Below are 22,255 nucleotides of genomic sequence, written 5' to 3'. Positions count from 1 at the left end.
GGACGAGCCCATCCGCAAGAGTTCGGGCAAAAGCCTTGGGGTTTAATATCGCAGGGGAATCCCAGGGACTCTGTGGAGAACACACCGGCACACACAGCATCCATCGACCGGCAGAGAGAGGGAGCTGGGACATTTATCCCCAGTTACTGGCTGCAGGACAGCTCCTGTGGGGCATTAATTCCCTGGAACCTCTGGCCTGGGGTGGCTCGAGGGCAGAGCAAACAGCCAGAGGTGACAGGGCACAGGTGCTGGAATCTGGAGCTGGTGTGCACAGAAGGATGAGATGTGAGAGGACACGGCAGAACACCAAAGGGACAGGTGAATCGTGAGCTGACAGCGGCCACCCACGTCCCCACCAGCTGGAGAAGGCTGGAGCTTTGAAAGAACAATGTTTTTCAACTTCTACTCTCCCTATGAAAGTTCCGGAGTCCTCAGGACCCCATTTCAGGTGGGACCCAGGTGAGAGTTCCCTCCGCCAACTGTCTGGGAAAATGCTAACCTACAATTTCTTCATCTTTAAACGAGAATGACAGTACCTATTTCTTGGAAGAGTTGCAAAAATTAATGATGATAATGCTTGTAAGTTGCTTAACACAATGCCTAACACAAAGCAGATATTCAAACAGACAGGGATTCGTAAGAATACGGGCACCAGCAGTATAATTTAATATTAACCAGCCATGCAGCTCTCTTCCGGCACTTTGGTTGCTATGTCTGGAGGTGAGGGTGGGAGGGGAGAATAAAGGAAAGGTAGGACATTTGTGCTCATTGATTTTGGATTTCTCAGCCCAGTGGGTTTTTGAAACTTTTTTTTTATTTTGAAATGCAGATTCACAGGAAGTTGCAAAGCGTACAGAGCGGGCTCTTGTACCCTTCATCTAGCTTCCCGCCATGGTTACATCTTTTGTAATTACAGAAAAATATCACAAGCAGGAAACTGACGCCGTACAGTGTATATGTGTGTCATTTTGTCATATGTGTTGATTTGTGTGTCCGCCACCACGAAGACATTCTGCACTAAGCCCTCTGTAGTCACACCTTTCCTTCACCATCTCAAACTCCCAGCAACCACTCACTTCTCCATCTTTATTACTGTGGCAATTCAAACATGTTGTGTAAATAGAATCATACGGTGTGTGCCCTTTGGAGGCTGGTCACAATGCCCTTGGGATCTATCCAAGTTGTTTCATGCATCAGTAGTGTGTGCCTTTTAATTGCTTAGTGGCATTCCACAGCATCCTTAGTACCACAGTTACCTATCTACCCATTGTAGGTGTGTTAGTTGTTTTCAAGTTTGGGGCTATTACAAATGAAGCTTCTACGTACAAGCCTGGAAGGTTCACGTGTGGACCTAAGTTTTCGTTTCTCTAGGTTAAATGCCCAGGAATGCAATTGCTGACTTGTACGCTAAAGTATATTTTAGGATTTTTTTTTTAAAGAAACTGTCAAACTTCTTCAGAGTAGATGTATCGTAATGTTCGCCTCTATCCCTGGTGATAGTCTTTGCCCTGAGGTCAACTTCATCTGATATTAATATAGGCTCTCCTGCTTTCAATTAATGTTCGCATAATATAACCTTCACTTTTTTACTTCCAACCTACCTGTATTGTTATATCTAAAGTAAGTTTCTTGTAGACAGCACACAGTTGGGTCACTTTTTTAATCCACTCTATCACTATCTGTCTTTTAAGTGGCTTGTTTAGACAATTTACATGTGGTTTGTACATACCATGCATGACATTATTAACATGTCAGGGCTTACGTCTATTTTACTATCTGTTCTCCGTTCTCTCTGCTTTTTTTTTTTGCGGTACGTGGGCCTCTCACTGTTGTGGCCTCTCCCGTTGCGGAGCACAGGCTCCGGACGCGCAGGCTCAGTGGCCACGGCTCACAGGCCCAGCCGCTCAGCGGCACGTGGGATCCTCCCGGACCGGGGCACGAACCCGTGTCCCCTGCATCGGCAGGCGGACTCTCAACCACTGTGCCATCAGGGAAGCCCTCTGCTTTTTATTTGTGTTTTCTTTATTCTTCCTGTGAGTTTCTTGAACACTTTTTTAAGAATTCCCCTTGCACGGATCTATACTGTTTTTGAGTGTATCTCTGCATAGCCTTTTTAGTGGTTGCCTAGATATTACGTTATGTATATATAATTTGGTCTACTGGTGTCAGTATTCTACCAGTTTGAGAGAAAGTTTACCTTCCTTTACATTCCATTTCTAGAAGTTCAGCCAACAGGCCAGCCTCGGCTGGGATGTTAGGATCTGGACAGAGTTTCCTTTGGAGGCTCCTGGCCTGTGACGTGGAGATAAGCTGCCCCTTTATAGGGTTGTCAAGTGAGGTAGTGAGGGCAGCAGGCAGCACCAGGCCCCCGGGCAGCCCCCAGTGACGTCAGATTTGCAAAACCAGATGCTTCCAGCTTCCCTCGTTTTTGCACAAGAATTTTACCGCCTTTAACCCTTCACCTCCATCCTCCGCTCTGCCTCAGGCCCCTCTGGCAAATGTGAGTTTCTGGTTTGTGTGTTTACTCTTCCCCCTCAGGAAACACTCTCTCGAGTTGCCAGTGTGACTGATGGTGGGACTGCTCCCTGGGGAGGAGGCCAGCTGGTCTGGGGGCGCATCTCAGCCCACAGCCACTCCCTGGGTGTGGTCCAGGCCACACCTTCTCTGCTTGACTGTGAGTCACATGACGGAAGACACCGTGGGCCCCACTCCACCAGCAGTGAGCCCGTGAGCGGCTGGAGAGCTCTGTCAGGAAGACCATCCCACGGCCAGCCCAAGACACAGGGTCCTCGGAAAGGCCTGCTTGCAAAGGCGGCCTTGGCTGGAGTCTGGGAACTAGGACGGTAAACCATTCCCGATATAAAACTTGCCCTAAGTGATAAGAGGGCCTCACTAGGTCTGCAATGTTTATACAAACAATGGGATTTATGCTGGCACCTGCTTTCTTTCCAGAAATCTGAAATTTCGGTACATGCAGGGCAGAGGCTGCCTATGTGAGCAGCTCCAGTGAAATCCTGGGGCACTGAGTCCCTGGGGAGTTTCCCCGGCACACACTTTGTCTAATTCCTGGAGGAATGAGGCATGTCCTGTGTGGCTGCCCCCGGAGGGGACCCTGGTTTCAGGGACTTCTCCCCACGAGCCTCTTCCCTTGGCTAATTTGGTCCTGTATCCTTCACTGTAAAATTCACAGCCCTGAGTACGACTGTACACCTGCCAGGTCCTGGGAATCCTCCTAGTGAGTTCCTGAGCCAGAGGGTGGGCGTGGGGACCCCTGACACACTCACAAAGACAGGTGTCAGTCACAGAGTTGTACGTGCGTGGGACAGAACCTGGCTCTCCAAGCTCAGGCCAGAGTCAAGATGTACCTGACTCGTGAAAAGCCTCAGAGATGTGGGCTGGAGGTAGAAACTAAGTGATGAGCTTCCCCCAAAGGACTAACAACCTTCTGCTCCAACCACATCGGCCGCCTAAAGACCATTGACTATGGGCATGAGTGTGTGAGTGCACATGTGTGAGGTTTGGGTGGCTGTGAGTGTGCATGCACGTGTGAGTGTGTTCCGAGATCCTGATGAGGGATTCAAGGGCCTTTCAGATTCTACAGTGCAAAGCACACAGCATGACCGCCCAACGTTTCTTCAAGGACCTTTGCACATATGCACCTAGGCATCCAGACAGGAGTTGTTCCACAGCTGGTAATGGTTCATCCAGGGCACAGTATATACCAGAAAATCACAAATGAAACTCTGTGGAAGGAGAAAGAAAACGGACAATCAGCTTTCAGGGAAATATTTTTTTTGAAGGCAACAAAAATTCCTGCCTCCACCACCAGCCCCTGCCTGGGGAGTCTGGACCCGGGCTGACACGTGGGCAAGGCCAGATCTACTCACTGGCACATGCTGGGGGTGAGAGGGTCAGCCAAGCCGGCACAGGAATGTCACCCTGGGCCCCCCCGCCCAGTCCTCCTGCACCTGCCAGCTTGCAGGAGGTGCTGCTAGGAGGGACCAGAAGGAGGACATAGGTTGGAAGGCAAGGAGGTGACTGGACAACCCACATGGACCCAGCGGTGCAGCCCAGACAGAACAAGGTCCCTGAGGAAGGTAAAGCCGCTTCCATCTAAGGGTCTGGGAGTGTGTCAGGTTGGTGAGGTGTCCAGCAGCCGTGAGGCCTGGTGCCAGGGCTGTGCCAGTGCAGGGTGGGGAGACACCCAGTCAGAGGGCTTCCCTTCCCCCTCTCCCAGCCCCAGGCACCACCGGTGGCATCAGGCAGCCCTGGGGCTGCGTCCTCACTCTGTCCCAGCCACACGGCTGCCAGAGCTTCCGACATCCTGTCCATGTTTCCTTGTAAAATGTTTATTCCCCCCTTGACCGGAGCGCCTTCTCAGACAGCTGCCGGCACACACCTTCTGCAGCTTCTTCTTGCTCTGAATGGGGCACCAGGAGTTGTTCGTGCTGTTCCTCTTGCACTTGGTCCGGCTAATTTTCACGGTGACTAGGTATTCCACACCTGTCGTCAGGTACCAAGAAGCAAAGGCTATTAGATTTGTTTGTTTGTTTTTGAAATATTTATTTTGGCTGCGCCAGGTCTTAGTTGTGGCAGATGGGATCTTTAGTTGTGTCATGTGGACTCAGTTGCGGTATGCACACGGGATCTAGTTCCCTGACCAGGGATTGAACCTGGGACCCCTGCATTGGGAGCGCAGAGTCTTACCTACCGACAACCAGGGAAGTCCCAAAGGGCTGTTAGTTTTGACTCCAAGCATTGCTGATGCTCCCCAGGAGGAGCTGGGTTGTAGAGTGAAGTCCCAGGAGCCTCTGTCCCCATTCCCTCCTCCTCTCCTTGCTGGAGGATGCTCAGTGGTCCCCGGTCAGCGCCCAGCATGTGCAGAGCCCGGTCCCTGCTCTGCACCGGCTCCACTGCTGCAGCCACAGGTGGCTTCTCACCTGTCTCCCTCGCATCCTTGGGACCAGGGAGGCAGCTTGGCCCCATCGTACCCCCTAGTCTGCAGAAGGGTCCTCAAAATGCATGGATGGAGCCTCATTAGTTCCCTGGGCTCTGCCTCTGTCCTCTTCCTCCCTCCCCGCTGCCTTGTCCCAAAGTCAGTGGTCAAACCAGTGAGAAGGCTGGGCACTCTCTGGGGTGGCCCCCGGGAGGACAGCCCCCCAGAAAACCTCAGGGCAGAGCAGCAGGGGAAGGGACCTGGGGCAGGACCACCGCCCTGGTCCCAGCAGCCACTGGAAGGACCTCAGGATGCAGGGCTTCTGGCTCTCCATCGAAGGACGGCTGTATCCAGCTTGCAGGGCTGGTGCCCAGAGGTTTCACACTGACCCTCAGCACACCCCGCATGCGTGAAGAAATTAAAACACTGGTGGCAAAGTTAACTAACATTTCAGAGTGCACAGTGTTTTCTTATTCAGTCTTAGCCTCGTTAGTTAAATAATAATAGGAATAATCATGATGATACAAATGTTCTCACAGGTGCCGCTTCACTCTTATTCTGCCCACTTTGCAGGTCAGGAAACTGAGGCCTGGAGAGTATGGATGGTGCTTGACCAAGACTCCACGATCAGGAGGAGCTGAGTGTCAAACCCAGAAGGGGGACCAGGAGCCCAGCAGAGACGGCCACCGCATCCCCTCCCTGCCCTCTGTGAGGTACAGACGGGCACAATCACGTGGCAGCAGGCGATCGTCACCCAGCTACCCAGGGGTGCACTCGCTCTGTCCACTGATCCAGCTGTATGACATCAAAAGTTTGCTTATAAACAATGATTTCTGTTAACTGTTAGTGACAACGGACCAACTCCACATGACTGGCCTCCTTGGGTTCCAGCTTCACCCCAAAGACTGATGGGGGAGAAAATGCCAACTTGGGCAGAATTTGGTGGATGGCCGCCACCTTGTGGCCATGTCACCTCAATGTCCTTGGCGCCGCGAGCCGCCGTCTTGCAGCAAGAGTGTGTGACTCAGGCAGACAGGCTGCTGTCCACGCCCTGTGAGACCCCTTAGTGTCACACTAGCACTGCCCGCCTACCCTGCCCCACCGTGGCTGGTTTCTGTGTTCCTGTCGTCCCTCTCTCTGGCCAGAACCCTTTTCTCCTAGTCAGTTTTTTTTCCAAATCCAGTTAATTGAACAAAGATGCATTATTGCCTCTTTCCTAACTCATATAGTTTACTATCTAACCTTGAGGGCAGGTTGGACCAACAAAAGTGTTTTTTCAACAACTTTTCTTTCCTCTGTTATCCTTCAATTGATGTATTTCAGAGAAACTTTATATGTAAAACAAAATGAGAGATGACGTGTACCTCCAGGTTCCTATAGGACCCTGCTAGAGGTCCTCTGTGTCATTCCAGCTTCCTGAAGGACACGGCTAGAACATCGAGACTCAGAGTTTACAACCCTGGACATGGAAAAACTATCGCTGAGGGGAACATACAGAGAACACTTAAGTTTTGCCAAACGAGAGGAATAATAAAGGAGACGAGACCATCCTCCTTTGCTGTCCTTCTGGCAAATTTCTGAATGAAAGCGATTCTTCCCTCGGAAGAGCAGCTGAGGAGCTCGGGGACATTTCCGTTCAAATGAGAGTAACCTCGGTGCTCAGGCGGCTCTGGGTCTGAACGACCCTGCTCCAGGAAGGTGCCCCCTGGTCCTCTCTGGGAGGCACACCTGTGCCCACGAGGCCCTGCTCACCCGCTCTCACCTGCACCTGGCTTCGGAGCAGCTGGTCCATGCGGAACAGGTAGGAGTCATCGCTGTTGTTGTTGTACGTCTCCATGAAGAAGGCGACGGTGGAGTTCACGTTCTTTGGGCTCGTGGACTCCTGGAAGCCGCTCCACTGTTGCAATTGACCCAGCCTGGCCACCAGGGCCAGGACCGCCAGCAGCAGCAGAGGGTTCCCCCAGGGTCCAGCTCCCATCTCTGTGGCCTCAGAAGCCTCCTCTCCACCGGGCCTTCCAGGTAGAAAGGTGCCAGCCTCGTCCACTCACCCTCTCTCCCCGCAGCCGTCGCCACGCAGGCTTCCCCAGGAGATGCCCGCCTGCCATAAAACAGAGACTGAGGCCCCAACCCCTTCCTTCAGGTCCTGCCCATGACTTGACCAGAGGACCAGCCGGGGAAGTCTTCCCGCGCAGCTGCCCAACCTGCCGTCAGCTCGTTCACCTTTCTTGCCCCTTGGGTTCTTCAGTGATTGAGGCAAGTGTGCTTTCTAAACACCCACCAAGGCTGGCAAGACCCTCTCGTTACCTTCACACCCAGTGAGGACAAAAGCCCCCAGAACAGACCCCACAGGCAAGAAGAGCTGGTGTATCAGACAGAGAAGGCCCATTTGTGGGACTCGGGCAAGGCCATGGAGAAGGTAATGTCTGAACTGGGATGCAAGGAATCAGGGACACTGAACAGGATACATTCCACATTACCTACAGTGGGTTCCAGCCGTCCAGCCCGGCCATCCACTATTCCGTACTTCCTCTAGACACTGGATCTCTGCCACCCACTCGCCACAGAGTTCAGCCTGCTGGATCCCACTGTGCCTGCACCCCAGCACTAGCTCTTACCATCTTGGTGTGACCCCAGTGGAGCTTTGTGAGGTAACCCCAGCCTCTCTGTGAGGGAGGAATGAGATGTGGGCCTCATTCAGAGATTAATCCTGCAGATCCCTGAAGGTTAGGTGTTGCCCATATAGGGAAGGGAAATGTCCTCTCACCTCTTTGGGTCTCTGGCTGAGCCTAAGACTTAAACTGACAGAAGGCAGATGAACAGGAGACAAGTATACAAACTTCACTGGCTTTGACATGTACGTGGGAGACTTCACAAGAGAATGAAGACCCAGAGAAGTGACCAGAACAGGGAGCTTTCATACTTTGTAGACAGGGACACAATAAATCTGTGGAGTTGCCGAGACAAAGGGGTTGGGCTCGGGGTGCCTGGTGGTGAAGGGGTAACAAGCTAGGTTAAGCAGCCTCCTTGGCCCTGCCTTCCCGTCTCTGGTTACCAGGACATCCTCCATCTTCCTGTGCAAAGAGGGGACCTTTCACTTGGGACATTTATCTCCTGCTTCAGGGAGGAGGGGCCAGTGGGAGGTCAGAGTGACCTTCCTGCTTCTGCCACTTTTTCAGACTCCTCCAGCTTAAGACGGTCCATAAGCCAAGGTGCCATATTTGGGGGTAGCATGTCCTGAACCCCATCACCTGCACCCAGAAGCCTGTAAGAGCTCCCTATTTTTAAGACACTCATTAAGGTGGGATCCTGAATGGGGTTCTGCTCCAGAAAAAGAACATTAGTGGGACAATTGATGAAACGTGAATAAAGTCTGTAGATTAATAGCATAATAAGAGAAAATGGGACTCTGGTGATTTCCATGGAATGAGAGGAAAATATAGACCCTGGCTATGTCTGTAGAATAAAACTAAAAGAAGCCTTGTCGTGTCACTCCCGGAGTTCTTGGGCTCGTGGCAGTGTCACTCCAATCCGTGCCTCCCTCTTCACATGGCTTCCCCTGCCTCCCTTGGTCTCAAATCTGTCTCATCTTTCTCCTATAAGAACATCAGTCTTGGGGCTTCCCTGGTGGCACAGTGGTTAAGAATCCACCTGCCAATGCAGGGGACACAGGTTCGAGCCCTGGTCCGGAAAGATCCCACCTGCCACGGAGCAACCAAGCCTGCGTGCCACAACTACGGAGCCCGCGCTCTAGAGCCCGTGAGCCACAACGACTGAGCCTGCCTGCCACAACTACTGAAGCCCATGCGCCTGGAGCCTGTGCTCTGCAATGAGAGAAGCCACTGCAATGAGAAGCTCATGCACCACAACGAAGAGTAGCCCCCGCTCGCCACAACTAGAGAAAGCCCGCACAGCAATGAAGACCCAATGCAGCCATAAATAAATAAATAAATTATATATATATAAAAAAAAGAACATCAGTCTTATATTATCTCATCTTAACATCCTTCACTTCATTAGATCTGTAAAGACTCTGTATCCAGGTCAGTTCCTGTTCACAGGTACTAGGGGTCAGGACATGGCCATATATTTGGGGGGTAACACACTTCTACCCACTGAAGCGCCCGTGGTATAAGAAGAAAATTGAGAGCACAGGGTCATGTGTATTCATTTCTGTGCCTACTATAACACAGCGCCACCAACTTGATGCCTTAAAATTATTGGGCTTCCCTGGTGGCGCAGTGGTTGGGGGTCCGCCTGCTGATGCAGGAGATGCGGGTTCGTGCCCCGGTCCGGGAGGATCCCACGTGCCGCAGAGCGGCTGGGCCCGTGAGCCATGGCCGCTGGGCCTGCGCGTCCGGAGCCTGTGCTCCGCAACGGGAGAAGCCGCGGCAGTTAGAGGCCCGGGTACCGCAAAAAAAATAGAAACAACAACAACACCAAAAAATCTATAGAAGTGTATTCTCTTGCAGTTCTGGAGGCCAGAAGTCTGAAGTCATTTTCACTGGACCAGAATCAAGGTGCTGGCGGGGCCCGTCCTCTCCCAGAGACTCCAGGGGAGAATCTGTTCCCTGGCTCCTCCAGCTTCTGGGGGCTGCCAGCGTCCTTGGCTCGTGGCCTCATCACGCCAATCTCTGCCCCTGTGGTCACGTGGCCTCCCTGCTCCTGTCTGCCTCCCTCTTAATGAGGATAGAGGGGAGACACTCAGAGCCTGACTGGAGAATCCAGGATGTCTGCCCACCTCAAGATCTGGAACTTCATCACTTCTGCAAAGTCCTTCTTTACCATTTAAGATTATGTTCACAGGTTCCTGGGGTTAGGATGTGAATATCTTGTGGAGGGACGTTATTTAGCCTATCACACTATGAGTAGGGGAAAATCGGAGACTGATTATATCCATGGAACAAGGGGAGGACAGGGGCCCTGATCACGTCCCAGGAAAGGGAGAAGGGGAATGAACACATCCGAGGAAACAGGAGGAATGGGAGGAAATAGGACGCCCCATCAGTTCTATACCTAAGGGAAAAGTAGGAGTCCCGGTCATGCCTGTGGAATGAGGAAAAAGCAGGGCTACGGTTCTCCCCAGGAGTAAGGCTGAAGCAGGGCATGGTCACGGACTAAGGGGGAAATGGCATCCTGGTCCCGTCCGTGGAAAGGGAAGAATAGCGGCTGGATGACATCCATGGGGCAAAGATGAATCCGGCAGCAGTGCTGCGTCCATGAATCAGAGGGAAAATACAGAGGACGGATTGTTTCCATAGTTGAGGGGGAGACTGGGGCCTTGGTCATGTCCACGGTAGAAGGGGAAACAGGGGCTTGGTTAAGATCATGGAATAAGGGGAAATAGCTAGAACACGCTGCGGGGGAAGGCAACAACTTAATGTCCATAAAATAAGGGGAAACCGTGGGCCTGTCATGTCCATGAAACACGGTGGGAATAGAGGCCTCTGTCCACAAATTAAGAGAAAAATATTGAGACTGATAAAATCCATAGAAAGGGAGAGTATGAGGCCTGATTGCTTCGTGGAGTCATGGGACAGTAGAGCCCTTGGTGTCCAGCAGTGAGAAGAAAAGAGAAGACACGGCTATGTCCGGGGAATACGGGGGAACCCACGGCCTGGGCAAGTCCATGAAGTCAGAGGAAGTGGCCCGATCACATCCATCAACAGGGCAAACAGGGAACCTGGGCATACCCATGGGATTAGGAAAAGGAGGGTCTCTGGACGTTTCTACGGGAAAGGGGAAAAACGGTATAAAGGAAAAACTCAGCTTTCCACCTGTGTAGGAAAAACCCATTTCTCCCCGACTATGTCTTTGTTTCCCATGAATATCCTTTATTACTCCCACTAAACACACCTTCTGACACTTCTGGTTCCCAAATAGGTGGGTGTTTTCCCCACAATAAGCAACTCCCTGTGACACTGGCTGGATGTCCTACAATTCAACTCCATTCCAACACCATCTACCTGGAGACGGCATCAGACCCCACAGGGTAAGGGTTCAGGCCTGCAAGATGCCTCCCGCCCCACACTTCTAGGACAACCGCAAGTCCAGGTCGTCACCTGTGCTTCTGACTGACCGGCTGGAGATCGGAGGTCACCATGACCCCCTCGTCGGGTTCGATTAATTTGCTAGTGAGGCTTACAGAGCTCAGGGAACCATTTACGTAGGTTTACCAGTTTATTATAAAAGGATATGTTAAAGGATACAGACACCATCCAGATGCAAGAGACACGTGGGGCAGGTGTGTGCAGAGGGGCACGGAGCTTCCACGCCCCACCCAGGCTCCACTCTCCCAGCACCTCCTTGTGTGCACCAAGCCCGATAGTCTCTGTATCCCATACTTTCAGGATTTCATGGCAGCTTCATCATGTAGGCATGATCGAACTCCTCAGTCCTTCTCCCTTCTCAGAAGAAAGCAGAGGTAGGGCTAAAAATCCCAAGCTTCCAGTCATGGCCTGATCTTTCTGGTGACCAGCTTCCATCCAGAAGCCACCCAGAGTCACATCATTAGAACAGAAGACACCCCCGTCACCCAGGAAGTTACGGGGTTCAAGGAGCCCTGTGCCAGGAACCAGGGGCAGACACCAGTATGTATATTTTCTATTATCCCACAACAGGGAACTTGGTTATGTCCATGAAATAACTAACAGGGCGCTAGAGGCCCTGGCTCCGTATCTGGCCCAATCATGTCCACAGAACAAGGGGAAAATACAGGACGTATTTATTTCCATGGAATAATAGGAAAATATGCTGCCTGGTTACAGCCAAGGGGTAAGAGGAAAATAGGGAGCCTGACTATTTCCATGGAATAAGGGTACACTTGTTGGTTATGTTCATGAAAAGTGAAAAATGGGAACCCTGTTCTTGTCAATAGAAGAAGGGGAAAATATGGCCTAGTTATAGCATGGAACCATAGCAAATATGGGGCCTGTGTATGTCCATGGAACGAGGGGTGGGAAGGAGGGAACGCAAAGGGGCATGAGGAACCTTTGGGGGGTAGATGTGTTCATTTTTATGGATTGTACAGACGATCTCATGGGAGATTCGTATGTCAAAGCTCATCAAAGTGTGAGTTTAAATATGTGAGTTCATTGTATGTCAATTATACCTCAAAAGAGCAGTTTGGATGGATGGATGAGTGGGTGGGTGGAGAGGTGGATGGAGGGACAGATGGATGGATGAACAGATGGATGGACGGATGCATGGACAAATGCATGAATGAGTAAGTGGACAGGTGGATGGAAGGACAGGTGGATGAATGGACAGATGGATGGATAGAAGGATGGACGGACAGTTGGGTGGATGGAGGGATGGATGGATGAATGGATGGATGGATGGATGAGTGAGTGAGTGGACAGGTGAATGGATAGATGGATGAAGGGTGTGCAGGAATAAGCACAGAGCTCCCTGTGGAACAGACACAGACTGGAGTCCCCCTCCTGCCACCACCCCTTTTCCTGACTGGTACCCGGGCCACTGAGTGGAAAAGGGCTGCCCCTGCAGAGCCTTGTGGGGGCAAGGATGAGAAGAGTGAGGTCTGCACCTTGACCCCTTCCACCTGCCTGGACCCAGGCTACCTTCTCGTCTGCTGCCACGCCACCCAGAGGAAGACAACAGTTGGTTCTTAAGAAAGAGGAAGCATCTTTCCCCAGAGTCCAACAAACCTGACCTCCTGACTCACAGGCTGAACCTGGTAGCAGAGCCATGGCTGCACCAGTCACGGGGGCAAGAGGATGGGATTCATCTCAGGTGAGCCCTTGGCTGGTTGTGTGTGGGTCAGGTAGCAGGGATCCAAGGGGGGCCCCTCTGTGAGCTGCACAACTTCCTGGTTTTGCTCTTGCCAACCAGGCTTGGGATTTCTTTATCAGCGGCTCCCAGGGGCAAATAAGCAGGAAATGAAACAGCCTTAGCACTCAGCAGAAAGGCTCTGCTTGTGAGGCTGGGGTCTGGAGACAGGAGTTTCCTGGCTGTGGCTTTTAACCCACTCCCTGGTCCTACCTTGGTCATTGCTGTGTCCCCCACCCCTGCTGCCCTCGTCCCATGAAGTTCCCAGGGCCTGCACAGATCACCCTGGTCAAAACCTCTGCTCGTCATGTTACGCTCTGACTAGACATCTGAAGTGGGGTGGCATTGCTCCCCAAAGTGTGGGGGGACCTGGAGGTCATGTAGCAGGTGGGAACCCATGCCCTAGGGTGCCCGGCATGCTCCAGGACAGGTAGCCAGGTAGAGCATCCCCTGCCCAGCCAGGCTGGGTCCAGACATCCGGGCTGGTCAGTGGTCAGTCTGGTCTCACTGTGTGTCCTGGGCTGCTGTGAAGGGGGCCGCTGCCCAGCAGGGGCCGAGGTGGGGCAGCCTCGCCACTGTGGCTCGGCCATTGCTTTACCTCCTGAGTCTCTTTCCGGGCCTGTAAAATCGGTGTCATAGGAAGCTGACTGTGAAAGTTAAATGATAAAAGGTACAGAAGTGCCTGGGGCAGGGCTTCAGCTGTTTTAGTAAGAAGGAGGAGGTGAGGCAGGTGGACTGGCCCTGGGCTTCTGGCCATTCCCTCCCTCCATCCCTCTGCCACTGCCGGCCTGGGCCTGGGACACGGGTCACAGTGTCACGCTCTCTTAGGGACCTGCGTCTGCTCCCAAGCCTCTTCTCTATCTGCGGGAACAACTGAGCCCTTGCAAACAGCAGGCTGGCTTCCTCTGGGCTCTTCTCTCCACTGTCTTTCCGTTTTGTTTTGTTTGTGTTTGTGTTTGATAAGCTCCTCCTTTTCCCCTAAATAGTCCTGATCCGGCCTGGCTGCTGACCTGGATGTAACCCAGGCAAGATGCCAATCTATTTGAGGCTCACCCTGCCACCAGAAACCCTTCAAAGAGAGCCCAGCAAGGAGCAGCCCCGGGATGGAGGGGTGGCTGCCCCGCACGCTCCCGGCGGAGGCTGCAGGGGGACACTGCCAGCCGCCAGCGGCAGCCCTGATCCCTGCGCTGTAGCAGAAGGACGTGGCTGACCCTGGCTAGAGAGCCCTGGTGGTCCCGGGGAGCAGGCCAGCAGCAGAAAGCCAGCCGTGATGGGGCGGAGCTCCAGATGGCTCGGAGCTCACACCGCCTCCAAAGGCCCAGCGGACATCTGCTTTTTCCAGACTAGGACGCCTGAGAAACCATGGGACTCAGAAGGTCACAGGGGCTGGCATTCTGTCTCCATGGGACTTCTACGTGGGGACCGAGGGTGGCGGGTTTGTCACACGCCGTTGTCCTTTGTCACATTGCTTTTCTGCAGACGGTGTCCACAATCCTGCAATGTTGGTTTACCAGTTCCTAACAGGCTACTCCACTTAAACAGCCATCAGGCCCCGTCCTGAAAGCAAAGAAAGGGCACCCAGGCCCCGCAGGCCTCTGGCTGCTTCCCTGCTGCCTTTCTGGTTTTCTATGAACAAACCACTGTCCTCCTCAGGCAATGAGCAGCAAAAGCTGAAGAGGACCCAGACTTTGCTGCAACCTTCAGTCCTTCAAGTCCTTTGCCCATGTTTTCTATTCGGTTGTTGGTCTTCCATTGATTTGTAGAATTTCTTTACCCTTAATAATAATTATCTGAGGGCAAATGTGCTGCAGATATCTTTTTCTGGGTTGTGGTTTTGTCTTTTCGTTGGAGTCAAAGTTGGTGAAAATAAATCTTTAATCTTACGGGAGTGAATGTATCGATTTTTTCTCTTACGGTTTGCAGTTTTGATGTCTATCTAGGAAATCAAGGTCATAAAGCTTCTTTCCTGTATTTTCCCTTAAAACTTCTTAAAGTTTTAAAGTTTAGCATTTCACATTTATGTCCATAACCATCAAGATTTTTTTTGCATGGTGTGTTTGCTAATGTTTGTTTAAAATTTTTGTGTTCATGTTCCTAAGTGAGACTGGCCTAAAATTGTCCTTTCTCACACTGACCTTTTCCGGTCTGGGTTTCAAGGTTTCACCGTCTTCAGACAGTGAGCTGGGGAGTGTGTCTGTCAGGGTCCCAGTAGTAAATAGGATACACTAGCAATAGGAGGGCTTATTTATGGGGTTATCTACAATGCTGCAGGGGCAAGGGAGCCCAGGGCATACGGGATGAGGGGAGCCTCAGCTGGCCACCTGGTCAGGGGATGTCCCTTACCTTCTGCCCTCTACCACAGGCTGGGCACCTTTTTGGCCAGACACAACAGGAAGTCAGAGGTCAGGGCCCCATTGATGGAGTCCGTACAGGTCAGCACCACAGGACAGACATCTCATAGATGGGTGGTGAGTGGAGCTGGGGGCAATGTGATCTGACACAGGGAGATTTCTCTGTCTTAATTCTCAGGAAGAGTTGCTAGATTTTTACTTTATCCATTTCTTTTAAGGAGTGGGAAAGAGAGATTCCCTGATCTGACTTCATTTCATTGTCTTTACCAGATACCCTCCTAATGTAGTCGATTCTCATCATTCGAGGTAGTTCCGTTCTGTAAAGTCAGCACAAATCCCTAAATTAACAAAGACCGAACCATCGCCATCCCAGGGTAACATAGGTTTGCTTCCCGTGAGTGTCTGGTCACCCATCAGTATGTCACCATCTTGTATATGAAATATATCATTTTATTTGACATCTCGTGGACTCATTAACAGGGACTCACAGCCAACAGCCCTGTAACTCGTGCCTCAACAAAGCTTATCCAACAGATGTGTTTCCTCTGGAGGGCATGGCCCGCCTTCTCCCCTGAGGACGCTAGATAGCACTTCAGCCCCATGCTCGGGGCCGGTTTAAATAGCAAAATCGCCAACAGAAGTACACAATGTGAAAAACGTGGCACTAAATAGACTACGAGAAGGACAGTCATTTACAACATGAGACCAGCGTGTGGACTCACCCTCGTGTGCATCGAGCACGCCAATATCTCCTGCTCTGCACACGTCTGCAAATGACCGCAAAAGTGCCCTGGGTGTTGATTTTGGTTACAAATAAATGTTAGGGAATAGGCACAGTTGCAGGCACAGAATCCGTGGACAACGAACATCACCAGTGTTTCCCGATGTCACCAGTACAGAGGGGCGGAGTGTGAAGAGCGGTCAGCACTACACCCTAGAGAAGCTGAGTCCATGTGACCGCTGCTGGGAAAAGCCTTCTTGCATTTTGGGACGGCCCTGAGCATTTTGGTAATAGCCAAATGTGACAAAACCCAAATATGCCACAATGGGGAACGGATATGTTAAATTCAGTGCAGTGAACTATCACCCATGAGCAATCAATTACAAAGACTTGTAGCAACGTAGAAAATGCTTCTTTCCTAAACAAAATACAAATATACACCCTAATAATTCCTGCATATTTGTAGGTTTAAAAGATAAAGATTTTAAATATTTATTTTATTGTATTTTAACTCTTATATTATAGTTGAGTAATAATGGCATGATAGTTTCAGGGGTACAGCAAAGTAACTTAGTTATATATTTTCCCATTTAGGTTGTTACATAATATCGAACAGAGGTCCCTGTGCTATACGGTAGGTCCTTGTTGGTCATCCATTTTAAATACAGCAGTGTAAAAGATAAAGATTTGATAGGAAAACATATTTGTGGAAAAGGAAGTCTCGGGTAGGTAGAAATATGGGTGAAAATTTTTTTCCTAAAATTTCCTTTATTGTAGCATTAAATGATAATGTAAAAGGAGGGACTTCCCTGGTGGTCCAGTGGTTAAGACTGCACTCCCAACGCAGGGGTCATGGGTTCAATCCCTGGTCAGGGAACTAAGACTCAGTGCAGCCAAATAAATAAATAAATAAATATTAAAATAAACAAATTCCATTTAAAAAATAATGTGAAAGGATATCAGAACAGTCCAGGAAATAAACTAGTTTTTCCCTGTAGCTCAGAACCATAACTTTGAAAAGAAGCCGAGAGAAAAGAGAGGTATTTGAACATATCATATGAATAAAAATTGTGTCATCTTTGTTTTTATGCCTATTTGCCATATTTAAATGCGTCAAGTTAATTTCAAAACACGTTTTAGAGTTTCATATAGATTAGTTAGAAGAATAACATTAACAACAATACTGTTTTTTCATGAGTATTTATTTTACCTTAAGATTTTCTATGTTTCCTATAACAGATACTGTGTATTAAATTAATTTTACCTTTTCTAATGCTTTGTTCTAAATTTTATAAAATAATTTCTTAAGGAAATGTTAAATAATATTAACAAAGCTGCCTTTGGGAATATTTCTAGAAATTTTGACACGGTGTGAAATGTCTCAAACATACACATACCCAAATGTTGTTTCGAAAAGTAAAAACAATTGTAATAAAAAACACAGATCCAATGATTCCTCTGAAGCTCCCCATTCAATTGCTCTTGCGTTTTGCAAGTCCTTGAGGAAAATGAAAAGAACCACTGGAAATAAAGTAATTAAATTCTATCCTTAATGCTGCAAAAAGTACAGAAGCCCAACCTCATCAACAAGAATGGAGACTATTCCTTGTCCTGAATTCGTTACTTTGATGCTTTTGGATGAAGGGCCTTCTGGAATGGCTTCCCTTTTCCCTCTTTCTAAAGGGGAGCAGTGGATGGGGCCTGGCAGTGGATGGCTGCCTCTGAGCCACTCATGCTGCAGATGGAAGCGAGGCCGAGATGTCCTTGGAGGAGGCAGCTGAAGACGGGGCAGAGCCTCTCAGGGCTCCAGGGCCCTTGGAGGAAAGGGTGGCTCCCAGCTTGGGGGCTCCTGGTTCCCAGCTTTGTCAGCACAACCAGAGTGGACCAGGGTGGGGACTGGCTCCCTGGAACCTAACTGTGGAGGTTTTAACATGTCTGCAAAGCCTTTGAGACCCTCCCCTTGAACACAGGTGAGTGATTTCCTTCCGGGAAACGTAAGTGATGCCTGGAAACTTTGGAGACTAGGTTAAAGGTGACGGGGCTGCTGCCTGGGTGCTGGCTCCCAGCACCTTTGGTTCTTTGGCCGCCACGTGAGTCCAGAGAGAGCCTGCGAGGGGCCACATGAGTCTTCCCACCCCCGGCACCAGGAGAGTGGGAAGAGTCAACCCCAGCTCCAGCTACACCCTCACTGAGAGACCCTGAGTGAGACGCCAGGCATCCCAGGCAGCGCCTCGACCATGGGGGATGCCAGTGACAAGTGGCTGTTGTGGTTTTATACCACGTTGGAAGTGGGAACCAGAGCCCTGCGTCTGCAGTGACCCACAGTGAGAAGCTCGGCTGATGAACTTGCAATGAGCATGGGGGCCGGAACGCACCTACTGGTCCTCAGCGCACACTCTCCCTGTCCAGGCTGGTGTCCTCCCAGAAGCAGACCTCGAGACAAGGATTCTAGTGAGAGCAGTTTGTGGGGAGGTGACACCACTAGGCAGCGCCAGTAGGGGTGTGGGGACAGGGTGGGGAAGGAAGCCAATGCAGGGCACCGAACAAGCTACCTTCTCCTTTTGGCAACGGGGGCTCATTCCCACTGAGCACCTCGGGGGAGAGTGTAGAACATTCCTCAGCTGTCCGACCAGAGGGGTATTTATCCTCCAACTTCTAACAGTCATTGATTGAGGGCTGCTCCCAGGAGGCAAAGGGGCGTGAATTCCCCTGTTCATGAGGTTAATTACCTCCGCCTTTCCTCCCGCAGCATCCAATCAGAGCAGGCTGGAAGGCCAGAGAGAACCGTCGGGAGAATTGCAGTTGTTGGCGTCGGGAGCAGCAGGGACAGGAAGATTAAGTGCTAGTCACCGTCAGAAGCTTCCTACTGACTTTGGAACCAGAGGGTGACACTAGGTGAGCTGTACCTGGCAGCTGCCGCCTGGCCACTGAGCAGTCAGAGGCACCCTGAGGCAGGCCGCAAGGGCCCCCGCTGCCCCCACAGGTGCCGGCTCCACACGGGACCCCCATGCTGCAGCCCCTCTGCGAGCACATGCAGACACCACACCTAGATTCCCACGTGGGTCGCGTCCTGACCCGCCTTTCCTAGAGCTGCAGCTGTCACAGGGCCTGTGTCTGCCTTTGCAGACCACCTCTCAGGTGGGTGGGTGGACACGACATTCCATCTACTCCTGTGTGTCCGTCACCTGACCTGCTCACAGACATAGGCCTGCAGCTTCTGCCTGGTTCCGTCTCGTTCGGAGTGAAGCTCCTCTTTCCCAGCTCCATCTTCTCAGAAGCTCTGAAGCCGTCTTCCTCTTTTCTTCAAAGTGTCCGGAGCTGCTAAAACGCAAGGTATGCACAGGCCAGTGCTGTCCACTAGAACTCTGTACAGTGATAAAACGGCAGCCACTAGCTACATGTGGCTACTCAGCGGTTGAAATGCGGCGTGACTGAGTGGTGAAATTCACATTTCCATTTCATATTATCTGATCTAAATTTAAGTGGCCACCATCCTGGCTGGCACAGGTGTGGGCCACGGCTCCTTCGGATCTACTCCAGGGCCTCGCCCCCTCCCTGGTCCACTACAGCTCCTCCCTCCTGCTTTGAGGATCCCTCCTCCATCCCTCTGGTCAGTGCTTATTCTGAGAGGTCTGTCCCTCTGCCCTGCCACCTCCCCTCACCCAGCCACCAGGAGAAGAAAACATGCACTTGACACAACAATGAAGGTTTGACGTTTTTTCCCACAGGGGTGTGGTCTGGCGGGGAAGGCTGGGAGTGCCCGTGAGAGAGAAGAGACTGAGCGAAATACCCAGAAACATCAAAACTGTCCAGATGTCCCCCTGCCACCCATCACTGCAAGTTCTGGTTTAGAGAAGGCAGTCCATCCTGCCTCCTTCTCCGCTGACTACAGATTTGAGAATCTAGAATTGCATGCTTCAGAATAGTGGTGTTCTTCCTTAAACGCACACTTCCTAGACTCCAGCTCCATGAAATGCCAAAACAAAGAGCGAGGAGCTCAGGGATCAGTATTTCTTGAACATCCTTTGGGAACTGCTTTAATCAACACACTCACGCTACACTTGGAGTTTTCGAGTTGGACCCTCCACCAAATCCCCACAGACTGCTCTGCTCCTCGCCTGCTCGTGTCCACTTTTTGCAGTTTTTCTCTTTACTCCTGCATTTACTTCCTCTAGTTTCCTGCTTCCTTCTTCACCAATACTGCTCCAGATTAGCTTTTTGAAATTAGAATAACGCATGTAGTAAAAGTTAATAAACTCTGCCTGAGGATCTGAGGCTTCCTTCCGTCTCTAGAGTGGCTGCACTGTAGGGACTCTGTGACATACGCTTTAGTGACCTTTCTTTCTAGGAGTTTCGCCCTTCTTACCTTGCTCTCTCAGTTCAGGCTTCATTTGCTTAGATGTATTTTGTGTGCCAGTGCCCACAGTGTATTTATTAATAGTTTGAAACTGTCACAAGTTCTCATTTCGCAGCGATTTTCATATTTGCTTCACCACCTCTGCTTTAGCATTACCAAATGTAAATGGCCTAGACTTTGCATTAAAAAATAACTCCCCCTGTCCTTCCAGGACAGGCCTGGAAATCGTTGGCACAGGGTAGCGTCTATCTACGGATACTTCTCCTAGGAGATTATAAGTTCCTGGCAGGCAGAACTGTGTCCCAGGAGACCCACTCCACACTATGGCCAGCATTATGTAAAGAATAAGAGAGCTCAATGGCTCACATCCATTGAAAAGAATTCAGTCAGTAAAAACAGAGGACTATGCACATATCCCATATATGCAAGTCTTCTTTAACCAAGGAGGAGGACCGACAGAAAGTTACAATATGCAGAGACTGAAAAACAACTCTGAATTTTTTAAAAAATAAATTTATTTATTTATTTTTGGCTGCGTTGGGTCTTCTTTGCGCCGCGCGGGCTTTCTCTAGTTGCGGCTAGTGGGGGCTACTCTTCCTTGTGGTGCACGGGCTTCTTATTGCGGTGGCTTCTCTTGTTGCGGAGCATGGGCTCTAGGCGCGGGGGCTCCAGTAGTTGTGGCTCGCGGGCTCGAGAGCACAGGCTCAGCACTTGTGGTCCACAGGTTTAGATGCTCCACAGCATGTGGGATCTTCCCAGACCAGGGCTTGAACCCGTGTCCCCTGCATTGGTTGGCAGATTCTTAACCACTGCGCCACCAGGGAAGCCCCAACTCTGAATTTATATTGGGGCAACGGTTTCCCTCTTAAATGCCTTGCTCTGAAGATAAACGTGGTTCCTCCTCCTGCTGGAGCTGGAGGGTGGGTGGGCGGGGCATCGCAAGGTTATTGCAGCTGCGTCCCTGGCCGCCTTACACGCTCGCGGAATTCGCGTGCAGTGAAGCTTTCCAGCCTGCCACCCGCCGTGTCCTCATCCACCCCGTTGTCCCCGCGTCCCCGTCCATCCCCCGGCCACGGTCGTGCTGGGCAGACTCCTGATCCAACGTGATGCTTGAGTTTGAGGCGGTCTTCTCTGGAAGACACGGGCTCCTTTCCGTTCCCCACATCCTTAAAAGATTAACGTTCCCCTTCGCAGAGGGCCCTACAGAGGGTCAGGACCCCCGCCTCGAGGCCCCCGACGCCCGCGGACTCTGCGGCCTTCTGGGTATGGTAGTGGACGCCTCGCTCGCTCCCGCCGCACAGTGCGGCCTGGACTACAACTCCCGACAGGTTGCACGCTGCGCCTCCGCGCCCCGCAGCTGCTAGAGGACGGTCCGGGCGCGGCCTGGACTGCAACTCCCGACAGGCTGCGCGGCCCGCTGCTGCGAGAGGCGCGGGAGGCGCGGGAGGCGCGGGAGGCGCGTCCGACTCGTAGAGGAGGTTGTGGCGGCGGTCTCGGCTGGCGACATGGACAACGCGGGGAAGGAGCGAGAGGCGGTGCAACTGATGGCGGAGGCCGAGAAGCGAGTCAAGGCCTCCCACTCCTTCCTCCGAGGGCTCTTTGGGTGAGCGCCGGACCGCGCGTGCCCTGATCGGGGGTCTCCGTCCCTGGCCGGCGGCCCCCCCCCACTTTCCTTGGGGGCCCCCAGAACGCCCCAGGGGCCCTCAACCCTCACACGCCCTCCAGAGATTCCCCTAGGGCCCCTTGGCGCCCCCTGAAATCCCCAGAACGCCCCTGTTCCCCCCCCCCACGCTCCAGGGACCTCCTAGGACCCCCGGAGTCCCCCACCTGCCCTCCAGGGATACCCTGGAACCCATGTAGCCCTCCCAACGCACCCCCTGGAACCCCACGGCGCTCCAGGGGCCCCCATGCGCCCTCCAGGGATTCCCTATGACCCCCGGAGGGCCCCCCCCCCCCAGCGCGGGTGCGGTGTCCCACGGGCCGCGCGGGTGTGCGTGACCCTCGCCGCGGCGGCCACACCGGTTTGTTATTTCGCCACGAGTGAACCCACGCAGCTCGGGAGACCCGTGTGGGCGTGAGGCGCCGGGTCCCGGACCCCCAGCCCC

General features: G+C 51.9%; 2 protein-coding genes across 4 annotated transcripts in view; one reads left to right on the top strand and one right to left on the bottom strand.

Annotated features, from left to right (window-relative positions):
* Nucleotides 1-3,659: 3,659 nt before the first annotated feature.
* CSTL1 (cystatin like 1) lies at nucleotides 3,660-6,914 on the bottom strand (the record flags this gene model as incomplete). The annotated part of the gene is made up of 3 exons (XM_082669603.1): nucleotides 3,660-3,743; nucleotides 4,400-4,503; nucleotides 6,689-6,914. 3 exons carry the CDS (start codon nucleotides 6,912-6,914, stop codon nucleotides 3,660-3,662), a joined length of 414 nt encoding a protein of 137 aa, XP_082525729.1.
* A 14,741-nt stretch (nucleotides 6,915-21,655) lies between these two features.
* NAPB (NSF attachment protein beta) overlaps nucleotides 21,656-22,255 on the top strand; it is a gene marked incomplete at both ends in the record, with an annotated part of 35,504 nt that continues 34,904 nt past the window's right edge. For all 3 annotated transcript variants that reach the window (XM_082671557.1, XM_082671556.1, XM_082671555.1), the window contains one exon: nucleotides 21,656-21,753. In XM_082671557.1, the coding sequence (XP_082527683.1) occupies nucleotides 21,656-21,753 (98 nt within the window). The remainder of the gene's footprint in view (nucleotides 21,754-22,255) is intronic.

The sequence above is a fragment of the Grampus griseus genome (genome assembly GCF_964374135.1).
Source record: "Grampus griseus genome assembly, chromosome: 14".
NCBI classification, from domain to species: domain Eukaryota; kingdom Metazoa; phylum Chordata; class Mammalia; order Artiodactyla; family Delphinidae; genus Grampus; species Grampus griseus.
Note: the sequence above shows the minus strand (reverse complement) of the source record. Positions and strands in the feature narration are given on the sequence as shown.